Below are 15,480 nucleotides of genomic sequence, written 5' to 3'. Positions count from 1 at the left end.
GAAAATATACTGCTTGTAACCATTTTCTTTATCTGAAACAGTGTACACTGTATTTCTGTGTTATCACATATTAGTGATTAATTACTGAGAGCTGAAGAAACTGCTCAACTGAAGAACAGAAATAATTCCTTCACATTTTAGGCCTTTCTCCTGAATATCATCGTTTATGAGATAAAAATCAGCAAGAATGGCCATCTGACTTCAAATCTATAACACTTACGTTTAAAAAAAAAAATTGTGTGGTAACATGAATCTATAATGCCAAAGCTTGGAGGCAAAGACAGAAAGATCTTGAAGCTTCACTGCCTGGCAAACTAATCCAGTTTAGTCCTTAGCTTCAGAGTCAGTGAAATCAATCAGCCAAGCAGTCAGTCTCTCTCTCCTTTCTGTCTCTCTGTCCCTCCATTCTTACCTTCTTCCTTTCCTTCCACCAGACTGTTCTCTCTCCCTCTCTCTCTCTCTCTCTCTCTCTCTCTCTCTCTCTCTCTCTCTCTCTCTCTCTCTCTCTCTCTCTCTCTCTCTCTCTCCTTCTCCCTCTTCCTTGTGTGTATGTGTGTGTATATTTGGAAAGTGATACAGGGAGAGAGATATATGTTGTCAACCTCTGATCTCCACACATGTATGCATGCATAGACATGTGCATCTTCACACACACACACACCACACACACACACACACAAACACACACACACACGTATTTTTCTGTTAAGCCAAGGGTTCTTTAGAGGTCCCTTCAAGTAATTCATAAAAAAATTAGATAAAAGCATTTTCTCATCAGCAAGGTCCCTTCAACTTTTAGTTGGTGACCAAATAGTATGATTAATTGTTCTGGCTAACTGGATAACAAGAGCTATGGGTATTTAAGCACGAAGTTTGCAGGGAGATATAGAGAGTAGCTGCCTTACAGGGGAAAAATTATTTCCTGGGTACAAAGGGGTGTCTTGGATTTGTTCTGAGGAGAAGAAAGTTAATGTCTGAAAGTTGTTGTGTCAGCTCACCTCTCCTTGCCCTTAAAACATTTCTTTTAAGCTTCTAGACCATATTTTTATCCTTCATATTTGTGCAAATATTTCTTGATCGCCATCCTTGTAGGGGAAAGATTAATATCATTTGCTTCAGGAAATGGGAAATTCCTACTGAAGACTCTCGACTTTTCATTAAAAGTTTTATTCTTCATTATTTTGTGTGCTCGCTCATAACCTCTGTGTGTGTGTGTGTGTGTGTGTGTGTGTGTGTGTGTGTGTGTGTGCATGTGCCAGTCACATGTGGAAGTCAGAGGACAATTTTATCAAATAGGTTCTTTTCTTCCACCTGTGTATTGATTCCAGGGATTGAACTAACGTCAGCAAACTTGAGAGGCAACTCTGTTCTCTCAACCACATCACTGGCCATTCCAAGTTCTTAAGCTTTCAGTTCTTATGCTTAGCAAACTATCTGCATTTGTTTCTTTTCCTGGAGAAGTCTTCCATACAGGTGTATGTCATTTTATAGCTGTGTTTTCCAGAGTATGATATTGATAAGTGGTAAGTGAGTCGATAGGTACTTCCTTAGCATGTCTTAGTGCACTGATGTCTCAGAAGCCCATAGAGTAAAAGGCACCTCCACCCTCACTATCATTTGAAGACACTTCATAAGTTTACTATTCATGTGGGTCAACACATTCTAACTTCCTACTCCTAATTTCTGAATTACTCAATGGAATATGCTAGTGACAGCTGAAGAGTAACAGTGCTTCTGAGATGAATAATGATCACAGTCTTACTACGTGCAGCCCCTTCCTTCCACCTTGTCATACTGTTCTAAAGACTATCAGATAGGCCTCTGATGTTATTTTAAAATCTTTGACTTTTAATGTATATATTTTTAAAAATATTTTGGATGAAATTATTTGGAGATTATGAACACCATTGGTCCTGGAACTTCAAGACATTTAGCAGTTTTATAGCCAACACTAATTATTTCCTTCACATGGCTCAGAATATCAATAAGATGTTGACGGTTTATGATGTTGATTGCCGGTTTAGTCTAAAGATGCCAGAAGTTCATTTTGCTAATAGATTATCCTGCTCCATCAAAGCCAGTGAGCCCAACTGATTACAGATGGTCCATCCTTTCTCAGACAAAAGCTGATGAGCATGATGTCAAGAGATTTACTCACTGATTATCATCTTTCTGACCTTACACAGTCCCCGTAGAAAGGTCATCACTGTGAGGTTGTGAGGTTTGGTTTTCAGTGGTTTCTAGGTACAGAGAAATGCTGTCAGTAAGTCTTTCAACAACTGGATGAAATTTTCCCAGCTGTCCTGTAACTGTATGAGACATTTCTCTGAAAGACCCAAGTCTATTCCATTAACAAATACCAGCTGCTTTTCATTTAAGTCTCTGGCACTTGTAAATTTCTTAACCCCTGAGTTTCCAAGCTTCGTAGTAGTTCTAAGTAAACATTAAATACTCTCTTAAGTATCTAGAGGTTTGTTCTTTAATTTTGAGTTTGAGGTCATTTCTACAGTTGTTTAAACACAATGTTGATGTGTAATACTTTTAATGAGAAATGCCTTTATAGGTTCAGGCACTTGAACACTTGGTCCCCAGCTGGTGACAGTGTTGGGAGAGGTTATGGGGGAGAGGCAGGCATTCTGGGGAAAGGACATCACATCACTGGGGTAGGGTTTAAACGTTTGAAGCCTCATCTTTCTGATATGATCTCTCAGCCTCCTGTTTCTACCACCATGCGTCCCAGTAGCTGCTATGCCTCCCTGCCACCTCTCTGGAACCATAAGCCAAAATAAACTTTCTTCTAAAAGCTGCCTTGGTCCTGGTGTTTTATCACAGCAACATAGCAGTAGTTAGTACAAGAGCCGAGTGTATAGTGATTCTAGATAAAGAACTTTGTATTGACATCACTTTGTCATGGCCTCTATGCTGGTGCCAGGTCTCAGCCTCTGACAAGGTCCTCATCCCTGCAAACCTGAAATGCTATGGACTGAATTTGTGATTCTTGCTCCAGCTCCCTCCTAGGGTCAAGAAGAGGAAGGTGCAGATGCACTGCTCACATGCATTCCTATACTGAAGCTCCCATCCTAATTCTGCAGGGTGAAGCAATCCTTTCTCTTAGTGCACTAGTCACAGTGCAGTATGAAGATAAGGGAAGCTCTCTAGGTTGGTCTGGGAAGATCAAAGGAACACAGTGGGGTAGAGAGAGTCGCTCTCCTGTGGCCCTCTCACCCCAACTTCTCATTTACATCCAGGGAGACCACTTGGCTTCTAGGTTCAGCTGAATCCTGTGAGCAACACCCCAGTGTCAGCCATCCCCAATGAGCCAAAGATCCACATCTTGAACTCACTTTTTCTCTTCCAGCCACATGACTCCCATTTCACCCCCTTGATGTCCCTAAGACCTCTCAGTAGTTGGATGTTCTACTTTATCCCACTTTCTTACCATTTGCCATTCTATACCCATCTCGCCCTATGTTCCACAGGTCCACAGTGTCCTGTGTACCATTTTCAGAAGTGTATAGCTTTATTTTATCAGATTTTCAACATCTCACTTAACAAAAAGTAGAAACATCACAGTCTATTCCTTCCCCTGCTTGCTTCTTTCCTCATATATACGGCTTTGTGCTTAAGTTAGCTCATGTGCAGAGCAGCATCTGGACCAGGTTTCTCACTCCGACAGTGCTTTCAGCCTGAGAAACCCCATGACCCTTGCTGCTTCATTATTTGACACTGATAAAAAGAGGAGGTATTCCCTCAGACATAGAATTACGATTAGAGGAAAACTGAGGCAATGTGCTCATACAGACTGTTTTAGAATAATCAGTTCCAGAGTTGTCATATGATAAGATTATTCTACCTTTAATGGAAAGTCAAACCTCTGTTTAGAAAGAGATTTCTGTATTTTTCTTTGAGTGTTGGAAGGTGTTACATCATGCAGCCTTGTAGCCTGACACATTCTTTACATAACTTACCATGTTAGTAATGACATTGGTTCAAGCTGAGACAAGAGAACAATGCAAGGATGATGGTAAAAAAGCTTGTTATATAAGATAGAATTTCCCCACTCATTTCATTACTTCGCCTGAGCGAGTTAATATCATAAAGCTAAGAAGTGAATCTTATTTTGTAATACATTGGAATTGTTGATAGACTGAAATAAAAATTCAAACTGCTAAAACATTCAAATTATGAACATTCGACTACTGAAGCAGTTTGTCAAATTAGGTTCCACTTAAAATTAATAATAACACACTTTGCAAATGTTGTGTGTGTTATTATATAAACAATCAAATATTCTGTATGCACATTATACTTTGTCTTTTAGAGAAAGTAGCTGCAGCTATCTAATTCCTCCAAATTAATAGAAAGTATTTTTATGTGATTTTAATATTAGTAAGATACAAAAATGATTACTATTTTTTTATGATTACTGTTTCTATGTGGGTAAGAAAAACCCTGAATTCATGCCTATGAATATAAACTACATGTGATTTCTTTACATTTTAGCATGAATTTTAACATGAACTTCTAACATAGGAAAAACAAACTCATTATTAAATATTCAGGTCAAGTTTTCTTGAAAAACATAAGGGAAAAAAAAGAGGGCTGAACAAAGTCCCCTGATGTGTGTGTGTGTGTGTGTGTGTGTGTGTGTGTGTGTGTAGGTGATTTCTGAGTGATGTTTTTCAACTGATACTGATTGTATTTGTTAAAATACACTAATTTGTTCTGACTCTAAGGAGAATTGAAAGTGAGAATAGCTCCAATGTGATGCTAATAAAACTCAGGAGAAGGTAATTCTCACTTTTAGTAGGGATTGAGAACAATAATTAGTAAGATCAATAGAACCTTGGATGCAGCATATGAACCCTGAGTCTGGATGGTGCTCACAGAAACTATTGCAGGGTGTTGGACCAGTGAGACCATGCCAGTGCTGTCATGCAGGCTAAACCCACACAAACAAGCCAAAGTTCCGAGGCGTGGTTTACCTTTGAAGAAGTCAGTGTAGAGAAGTCATTTCCAGCTTCCTTCAGTTGGCTTAGTGAGAAGGTTCCTCTTGTCTTCTCCTTATACAACAAGGTAAGAAAAGTTACCTGCTCGTAAGAAGTTATTTTTCCTGGCTCTGTTTCTGTGTCTCTTACAAAGAAACCAATGGGGGGTAGGTGCCTACTGACTGGTCTTCATTGTGTTTGTTTGTTTGTTTGTTAAGAACAGGATCTCTTGTCTAAACTGACTTGGGCCCTTGGTCCTCTTGCTGGCTTTGAACTCAGATCCTATGACCTCAGTCTCCTAGGTCCTGGGATTCCAAGTGTGAGCCACAGTACTTGGTTTGGGCTGTTTATTTACTTATCTATAAAACTAACATCCTTGGATGGATTCATTGGAAACTTTAGTATGTCTTATGGAGGCAAGCTTCCCTTGATTCTGTAGTTTAAAGTCTGAGCATTTATAATCTTAAATTCAAATGTTGTCCTTTAACTTTGATAGTGGTAATGGGATGGTTGATAATATTCCACTTATACCATGCTGGGTGTCCCATGGGATGAGAATTCAACTAGTAGATGGGCCAAGCTTTACATTTTAAGTATTTATTTATATACCATTCTACCATTTTCATTATGATCATTATTATTTTCTGGAGCTGCTGATAAACTACCAAATTCACTTACCCATCAAATTTCCCCATTTATCACCAATTTTTAATCTCCCTCTCTTAACTGAAACATACCTTTCTGCTTAGATAGATAGCTTTTCTGTTTAATCAAGTAACAGCATGTTTATCAGTTGAAAGGCTGAATTGGATATGTCTGTCAGTTCTCCACTACCCAGTCCATACTTCAGAACTGATTTGAGCCAGTCAGGACAGGTAAAAAGTACTGAGTCCTGTGTGTGTTTAACAATAGTACTGGGAATTCCAGGCTAGCAGCCACCATTCCCTTGGTAATCATGGTTTCCGTTTTGTATTAAGTTGGTACTCTATAAATAGACATGGAGGAAAGCTGCAAAATTGTCATCAAATGATTCATTTATTAGTGTGTATTTCCTGGAATATGATTGGGTGGTTGAAGCAAATTTTTAGAAACAAGATGAAGGTTAAGGTAATTTTAAAACAAATTAGTTTTACAAAGGTACAATTAGAAGGAGGAGTCACAATGTTGAATGTATGGGGCTGATTCTATATCAGTGCACAGAGGAAGGACACACTTTGATAGACAGTTTATTATGAAGGAAAAATGAAATGTCCTGAAAGTTCCAAACTATACAATTAGAAGTAATTGTCTTTATACCTTTTTTTTTAGAAGAATGTAATTGTAAAAGATTTTATATCAAGAGACACAATCATAGCAGTCCTTAATTGATTCAATAAAAGTATATTTCATAATTAATTCCATTTTCCCTCCTTGAATGAGAAAATCGATAGATAGGATTGAACACTAATTTGCATCCTAATATCCAATTTATCCTCATCCCCCCCATTCTCCTTAGAGTGTCTGATTTTGTGATAGGGATGACAACTGGCTCTAAGGAAATTACAATTTTGCCAGCAGCAAACTAGAAAATCTCATTACCTGTGCTAAGATCTCTGGAGGTGTGATATTGCAGTTGATAAGGCCATGAGAAGCAATTTTAAAAAAAAAAATCTATGCAATCTCGTGCACTTTGAGAAATTTAATTAATTGGTTTTCATCTGTTGTTTAATATGTTGTACTCAGAATGATTTCTATCTGAAAGGATTCTCTGTAGCAATTCATAGTTGGTTTAGCTCATCCATAAATTTATGCTGTCTTAAGTTTCTCCTCTAGTGGCCTCCTTATGTCAGAGCAGAGATGACCAGGAGGTATTTTAGCTGTGATCCAAAGTCAAGCCAATTGCATCAAAGTTTGCTTCACAGAAATTAATGTCATTTATCACCACATTAGTACATATTAGAGAATACCAGATGTTGTCTCCTTTTAATCTTTCTTGGGATAGTTATGGAGGTTTTAGTCATGTGTGTGTTTTCTGTTTGTTATAGGTTTGAAATGATTGTCTGATAAAAACTTCATGGGTGGCACAACAAAACAAACAGAAACAACATAACATTAATAAAATGCCCTGTTAAACTGTCAGTTAGGTCATGACTCACTCTTCAGAAGGAATAGCAACATGGCATATAGTTAGTGGTTAGCTAACAGCAAAAGAGAAAAACATGGTAGCCTACTCTCTTCTAAATAAAAAGCTTATGATAAATATATACAGACAATATGTAGTGGTTATTTTTATTGGTGATTTGTTTGTGTCATTGATCTGTCAGTAACAAGATTATGTTTAAGCCATATCTACCCTGGGCGGCCATTATTTAATTTCAAAGGGAAATGCCATTGTTTCTTAAGAATAGCATTTTATAAATAGTTTGATTTCTTATGGATCCTTAAGTGTCTTTCTGGACACATTATCTCACGATACTTACATTCTCCTTTGCTTCTACAAGTTAATAATTGTTATTAACAAGTTAATAATTGTTATTCAACAAACAAACCAAACAAAACCAAGCAACCAAGCAACCAACCAACCAACCAAACCTGTTCTTTGCTATCTCGCTGACTTGTTCACATTTGACTGTAGACTGTGTTAAACATCTGCCTAGATTTACTGACTAGAAGGAAACCTGGACAGCGTTTTTCCAATACTGTTTCGTGCAGGTAGTAAAGGTAACTGCTAAGACATACTTGTTTGTTTTCATTTGTAAACAAAAGACCCTAGACCTGATGACAGTGTTTGCAACTCTTTATTTACTTCTACTTGGAAAAGTCTTGGTGGAGTTTTTTTTTTTTTCTCTTAAGGGGACCGTGCCAGTGCTCCTGAAGAAAATGACTACTTTCTGTCTATTGCTATTTCCTAATGCTTACTGGCTTCTCCACTGTCTTTTCTCCTTTAGTCAGCAGTCAGCCGAGGACCTGGCCCGTGTGCCCCCCAACTCCACCAGCAATATCTTGAACAGGCTGCTGGTCAGTTATGATCCCAGGATAAGACCAAACTTCAAAGGTTTGTTGTTCCTCTGCTCCCCACAAATTCTCTCTTGTCTTCATACCTATATAATACTGTTGTTTCTAATGTACAAAATGATAGGGGTTCAAGTTAACATTTAACTGTCCTGCAATGTGCTTAGGGAAAGAGCTATTTAAACAAAGTACATTTTTGTTATTAAGAAAAATATTAATTCTAATAGTGTTATATAGTTACCAGTTGAAAAAAGTGAAAAGGTATATCCTGTGAATTCATAAGTTGGCCTCTGAGATGAATTTTCTAAGACCTATGTGTCCCTAATCTTAGTGATTTAAAGTTTAGGCTCTGGACATTGATGTGGTATTCAATAATAGACACAACAGTTAATAATTCGTAGACCAACCATTTACTCAGGAAAAATGAACAGTTCCGAATGTTTATAAATTCTCTCTGTTATTAGTATTTCATATTTATAAAAAAAAGCACCCTATGTATTTTGCTGAAGAAAGACGGCCAACTTGTTTTAAAAACATGTTAACTTTATAAATAAAAAATTTCCAGAACAAAAGTTATTATATCAGCAAAATATTCCCACTTGTCACGAGTTTTAAGGAAAACTAAAGCCACGGTTGAAATAAAATCCTTTATGAGCAGATTGTATTATTGTTCTCTGGAAGACTGTGGTTGTTACTGTGGGGAAAGCACAGACATTAATGTACATAAGATTAACATAAGGCTCGATATTTTTTCTGCTTTTGCAGAGAAAAAAAAAAGGTCCTGCAGCTGCTTCTAGTCAACTATAGTTCTACAGCGATGTTGTAAAAACAGGGATTTTGTTCATTACCAGAGCCTATTCAGTCCCTCCCCACAGCCGCCACAGTCACAGTCTGGGTTGTCACATGCCTAGCACGCCTTGATTCACACCTGTTTCTCATCAGCAGTGCTTAGGGGGCGAAAGGCGAAATTCACATGTTCCCTTTGATAGGCACAATGAGTCAGAAAAGAAAGAAAATTGCAACATTATACCTCAGTTCTCACTCCATGAACTTTCAAGTTATTTTCCAACAGGTCAGACAGAAATCTTTATAATGGCTCTATTATAAGTCTGATTAGCTTTGTGCTTTCATGACATAAAATGGAAATATAGTAATTATCAGTAAAATCCATTGAATACCGGTATAGCAATTCATTTAAATTTGAAATGATTAGAAACGGCAAAAAATCAAACTATTGTAAAAGTGAATTTTTCAAAATACTTTAGTAAGTAGACCCATTAAATTATGCAGTTGGCAATTAAAAAATATATTCCGGAATAATGTCCACCACTGAATATAAATGAAGTTAGGTTTTATTTCTATTAGGATTTCTACTTGGATAATGGAATCAACAGCAATTGAGAGCATATTATATTAAGAACAAAAATTTTTTGCATTTTAAAAATACAAAAGTTAAATATGAATATCCTGCTATAACAATTCTGACCAAGGTTTTTGCAGCCTCTAAATCTATCCTTAATTTTTTTCATAGGCATTCCTGTTGATGTAGTAGTCAACATTTTTATTAATAGTTTTGGATCCATTCAAGAGACCACAATGGTAAGAAAATAGTTTCATATTTATGATTCCCAAACTTCAGTCAGAGGACAGTGTAAACCATCAAGACTGAAAACCAAGGAGTGACTGTGGAGAGAAATGCATGCAATCTAGCATGGAAAATTACAAATTCCCAAGTTGTGTTAAACCAGAGCTTTCAACACCTGAGTAATTTTACAATTCAAATTCAGTCTTGGAACGTTTAGGCTTAGGAAATATGTATTCACCCTGAAAAACTGTTTGTATTTCATCTGGGGAAAGGGCTTAGGTTGGTAAACTCTCTCTCTCTCTCTCTCTCTCTCTCTCTCTCTCTCTCTCTCTCTCTCTCTCTCTCTTCCTGAGTGTGTGCTCTCTCTGTGTGTATGTGCATGTGTTTACGTGTGTGTGTGTGTGTGTGTGTGTGTGTGTGTGTGTGTGTGTGTGAGAGAGAGAGAGAGAGAGAGAGAGAGAGAGAGAGAGAGAGAGAGATCCCTCTAGACTGGCTGAGCAGTGAGCCTCAGGGATGCTCCCACCTTCACCTCTCTAACCCTGGGATTTTAGATATGGACCACTGTGTCTGTCTTTTTTTGTGTTTTTTTATTTATTTTTTTTTCTTTTTATGATCTGAAGTCACATCTTTGCTTTCATGGTGCACACTTTATAGAGAGCCATCTCCTAGCCCTCAAGAAGCCATTCAAAAAAGACCTCCGTGGAGCCATTCACCAGTCTATATGAAGTAATTGAAACTCTTAGAACACGTTTGCTCCTTTTAGTTTTTAGATGTATACATTTTCCAATGTCGTCTTATGTTTCTGGGAAGAGTCTTTTTTCTCTCTCTTCTGCTCATCCTGAGAGAACTGAAATGACCACAGGTGAGAATTTGCTTCATAGAGTAGACCTGAGATTCCTGGTAGAGCACCAGGCACAGAGAAAGATGAAGAGAGCAGTGCCTGTGATCCTGAAGAAACCAGAAATGTGTTTTCTTCAGATTCTCTGAACAGTGAGTAATGTAACTGACACACCCATGGACTTCTTAAAAAGTTCTTTAGCAAAGTCTGTTGTGTGTTCATGGTTTTAGAGGGAGCAGGTGCTGTCTTCCCATGTTGATAAACCAAATACTGAAATAATACTTAAATGGGAGAAAAAATTCATTTGTTTTGTATTTTTATTTTATTTTTTTTGAGATACTTTTTTCCCCAGTGATGCTAGAGGGTTTGGTTGAACTGCTAGAGTGTTATATAATCTTCCAGAATATCTCAGAAGACAGAGTATCTTGGAATACAGAGAGGGTCATCTAAAGTAGTTTCTCCTTTGCTTTTACCTGCAGCGCTATTATATTGTTTGAACGATAAAACAACAATGTGTTGTGCTTACTTTCTGATACTTATAGTAACAATTATGGTGCATTTGATGCTGCAGAAGTACACAGTTCAGAATATTTAAGCTCCTGAGCAGTTGATAGTCATAGATAGTTATAGAGAATTTTAGAGAGTTATTTAAAAGAGTTAGGGATTGTATCCAAGTCTCACACTTAAATGGCATAGATGTACATGCCGTTTAAGTGTGAGGTCACTAAAGCCCTCCTCTGAAATATCCTGTCATTTGTCACTTAGGAGAAAGTTGTAGTGCTTATTAATTTTAAATATGTTTTATGTATGTGAGCTGTTTATTTCACAAGAGTAAGAGATGGTTCTTGGGGATGAAAATTTGATGGTTTTTGTTTGGTCTGCTTGGTCTCTGCATGCTGTCCTGTATCTTATTAGATTTCTTCCTTAGCAGCCCTTGAGCTAACCCTAAAACACTGCTCTCTTGAGTCTTCCTTCTCTTAGGAATCTCCTTACTCTGCATTTCCCATCTCTAAAAACAGGTCTATAAAGTCTGAGATAGCTAAATAACTGATCTTTTTGTTTTTCTTCATTGATTCTTTTGTAATGTGCCATCATTCAGCAGATGACATAACACAAATGTTTGACTCTGAACCACATTTTTCAGGTAGATTGTTCTACTCTGTAATTGTTATGTGGTGGTGCCTCTTAAGTACCTGCAGAATTTTAGAGGATGCCATATTGAATAGATTCATTGTGGAGATTTGCTAAATTTTGTTGCTTAGCAGAAACACACACACACACACACACACACACGTCTTTTAAGAAAAAAAATGGAGCTAGACAGACCAGTTCTTCATTACTTGTTAAAATAGTGACCAGAAAGATCAATTGACTGTGAAGTTGTTCAAGAGCATGTTCATATATGGGCAGGAGTAGTAGCGTCACAGGCTGCTTATTTAAAGCACACTAATAAAAACAAAACTTTTCCCCTAGCAAGATGTTGGGAAAGCAGAAAGATCAGCTCCATCAGAATGTTGGCTACACCTTCATAAGAGTGTGATGTTGATTATCCAAGTTGTTACCAATAGAGCTGAACTGTCATGCCCCGTTGGGTGACACTTTCCAAAAAGAGAGACTACAATTCAGAGCTACTGTTTTTGCAAGCATCCCAAAGTTCAGTGATGATGACTTTCTACTTTTATAAAAGGATATAATATCTCAACGCACTAAAGAACATGCATCAGCTTCCATGTGCACTTGTGGTTTTCTTAATTAATGGACAAGAATCTTCTCTGTGAGAAACTGCTCAAACAAAACAAATCTTAACGTCTCGGAAGCCTAGCATGTCACTCCTCTTTAGTCTTTTCCAGAATAGACAGGCAGTTGCTTATTCAAATCTCAATGCAAGGCACGGAGTTGAGGGCTGGGTCGGACATTAATAGCCACTAGTCAGGTGGTAGACAGATGTGGGCCAACTTCTGAAAGGAGAGGGCCAGTTCGTTCCTCCAGTGCATGAAATTGGCATGGCAGCCTTCACCAAGGTCTCTTAGCCTTGTGGGGGGAGGGGTCCTCCCAGCTTATTCAACTCTTTACTTTGATTTTGGATGCTTTTGCCTACACTAAAAGTAATTTCAATGCATTTGCAAATCCTAGCTGTGGAATGGATACTGTATCTGTATCTATCTTCCCCAAGTTCTTTCTTATCCCTGCCCTTTCCTGCCATTCTGGGGTCTCACTCTGGGCCTCAGTTGTCCCTGCTTCCAGAGTCTGTGTGGTTCCTTTGCATTCTGCTACCTGCCACTGTTATGAGATGTTATTATCAATGCTATGGGTGATATTTGATGACATTAATCGCAACATCACACAAATTATCAAATAATTATTACCACCCCAATATGAAATTTCTAGAAGGAGTGGTGATTCTATTTTCTTCACCAGTTTCTGAGCTACTATCTGTGGCAAATGAAACAAGAGCTCTCAAAGTAACAAGAAGAGTGTCTAGGGAACATAAGCTATGCAGCCTCACTTTTAAGAGTTGTTGATTTTCCCATGTGTTCCCTATCGTTTCTTAAGACAGTGGGCTTTCTTAAATGAAAAGGGAACCATTACCAATGGTGGAAAATTGGGTGGCATAGTTGTTTGTAATAGTCCACGCATGAGCACATTGTCTCATCAGAAACACACAAGAGCTCCTTCATGGAAATAAAAGTCTGTTTATACAATCCATTTTCTTTCTTTAGGCATGCTTTGTAATTATATTGAATTATTGCTATGCTACAATTCATGATCCTGTCGGGATTTCTATGCCTTTCTGCTGCATGCCTTTTGGTTGTTTTAATAATAGACTTCAGATCATTCTGGGCAACACAGCTGTGCTTGTCAAGAAAAGGAAAATCATGTTTGGGATCAGCTTAAAGAGCTTATTTCTAATTCCTTCCAATTGCTCATCTTTGTTATTTTAAAATGATTTTATCTTTCCTTGTATGTATAGATTTAAAATCTATTTTAAAATTCATCCTTTAAAAATCCATCACTCTGTACTTATTCTTTATATTTTGTTGTTAGCTTCCAACATATTTCTTTTTTTTCCAACATATTTCTTAATTTAAAATCTTAGATATACTTGTTCGTTTTTTTCTTGACTTTTCTTCTAGATGTTTTTATCTTGGTTATAAAATCAAAAGTGATGAAAAAGTTTTCCTACTTTTTTTTAAACAAAGAGCTCTCTGTCTTTCTGTCTCTCTCTGTGTTTCTCTCTGTCTCTCTCTCTGTTTCTCTTTCTCTCTATCTCTCTTTCTGTGTGTGTGTGTGTGTGTGTGTGTGTGTGTGTGTGTAGGTAGGTAGGTACTACAGCATGCCTTTGGAGGCCAAATGACTTTTGGTGGTAATGATTCTTTATTTTGATCATGTGGCTTCTAGGGATTGAGCTCAGCTTGTCAGGCTCCATAGTAAGTGTCCTGCCTGCAGACCCATATCTCCAGATCCTCATCTCTTCTTATTCTTAATCTTCAAGATTTTCTCCTATGATGGACTGACTATTTGCCTACTAGTGTTGCCCATGTCCTAATCACAGGAAAGAGGCTATGACGGTATTCCTAAGCTAAAAGGGAAAGGAGATGTTGCTGTTAAATTCAGTATCTTAAGAAGCGGCATGGCTAGGTTTGTTGCAGTTGTCCATTTGGATCCAGGAGAGAGGTATAATAGAAAAGACACAGGAAGATCAGACACATTAATCATTGCTGTAATAGAAGAAAGATGGATTAGAATGGCTTGAGGAAGGGCTGCGATCTGAGAAATATAGGCAGCTACTAGAAGCTAAAAGGAGAAAGGAAAGATGTCCCCAACTCTGTAGAAAGCAGCACCAGCCCCATGGACAGAAAGCTGAAGTGTCAGCCTTGCTATTTTGGTGTCTGAACTACAAGTCTATAAAATATTGAACTTACAATGTTTTCTACCACATTTTTATTTTGTTCTGACAGCAAATAGGATGCTAACACATAGGATCTTTAATATTTGTAAACAATACTTTTGTAGGCCTAAATTCTGCTGGAGGAATATGTACTTAAATTAAACCTCTTCCTAGTCCTGCTAGAGGCTTACCTGATGGTGCCTGACTCTACATGTTCCAAGCATCTCACTTGATTTATACAAAGTAACTCCTAAAATATCTCTTTAAATCCTAGAAAGAAGTTGAAAGGGATATATTTAAAAAGCAGTATTGAAAATTATCATATCTCTTTGTCAACATTCCTCTTTTAGTATGCTGAGGTTTAAAGAGAGAAAACTTGTTTTTTTTTTTTTTTAATTAGATGTTTTCTTTATTTACAATATCTCCTTTCCCAGGTTCTCCTCGGTGAAAAAAAAAAAAAAAAAAAAAAAAAAACCTAAAACAATCCTCTGTTCCCTCCCCGCTCCCCCTGCTCACCATCCCACCCCCTCCTGCTTACAGGCTCTGGATTTCCCCTACACTGGGGAATAGAACCTTCACAGGACCAAGGTCCTCTCCTCCCATTGATGACCAACTTGGCCATGCTCTGCTATACACATGCTGCTGGAGCCATAAGTCCCCCCATGTGTACTCTTTTCTTGGTGTTTTAGTCCCTGGGAGCTCTGAGGGTACTAGTTAGTTCATGTTGTTCGTGCCAAGGGGCTGCAAACCCTTCAGCTCCTTGGGTCCTTTCTCTAGCTCCTTCATTGGGGACCCTGTGCTCAGTCCAATGGGTGAGTGTGAGCCTCCAGTTCTGTATTAGTCGGGTACTGTCAAAGCCTCTCAGGAGACAGCTATATCAGGCTCCTGTCATCCAGCATTTGCTGGCATCCACAATAGTGTCTAGATTTGATGATTGAATATGGGAAGGATTCCCAGGTGGAGCAGTCTCTGAATTGTCCTTCCTTTAGTCTTTGCTCCATAGTTAGTCTCTACAACTCTTTCCATGGGTATTTGGTTCCCCCTTTTAAGAAGGAATGAAGTATCTAGACTTTGGTCTTCCTTCTTTTTGAGTTTCTTATGGTTTGTGGTTTGTACTTTGGGTATTCTGCTCTTCTAGGCTAATATCCACTTATCAGAGAATGCATACCATGTGTGTTCTTTTGTGATT

The 15,480-nt window shown here is 37.9% G+C and overlaps 1 protein-coding gene across 5 annotated transcripts in view; it reads left to right on the top strand.

Annotated features, from left to right (window-relative positions):
* Glrb (glycine receptor beta) overlaps nt 1–15,480 on the top strand; it is a 70,739-nt gene that overhangs the window by 25,874 nt on the left and 29,385 nt on the right. For 4 of the 5 annotated variants that reach the window (XM_031374163.1, XM_031374161.1, XM_031374160.1 and 1 more), the window contains 2 exons: nt 7,916–8,022; nt 9,511–9,578. In XM_031374163.1, coding sequence (XP_031230023.1) covers nt 7,916–8,022; nt 9,511–9,578 — 175 coding nt within the window. Of the gene's footprint in view, nt 1–7,378; nt 7,689–7,915; nt 8,023–9,510; nt 9,579–15,480 lie in introns of those variants that run through there. The other variant, XM_031374164.1, reaches the window with a different exon arrangement.

This window comes from Mastomys coucha, unplaced genomic scaffold (genome assembly GCF_008632895.1).
Source record: "Mastomys coucha isolate ucsf_1 unplaced genomic scaffold, UCSF_Mcou_1 pScaffold16, whole genome shotgun sequence".
Classification (NCBI taxonomy): Eukaryota; Metazoa; Chordata; class Mammalia; order Rodentia; family Muridae; genus Mastomys; species Mastomys coucha.
This window is presented reverse-complemented; position numbering and strand designations above follow the sequence as displayed.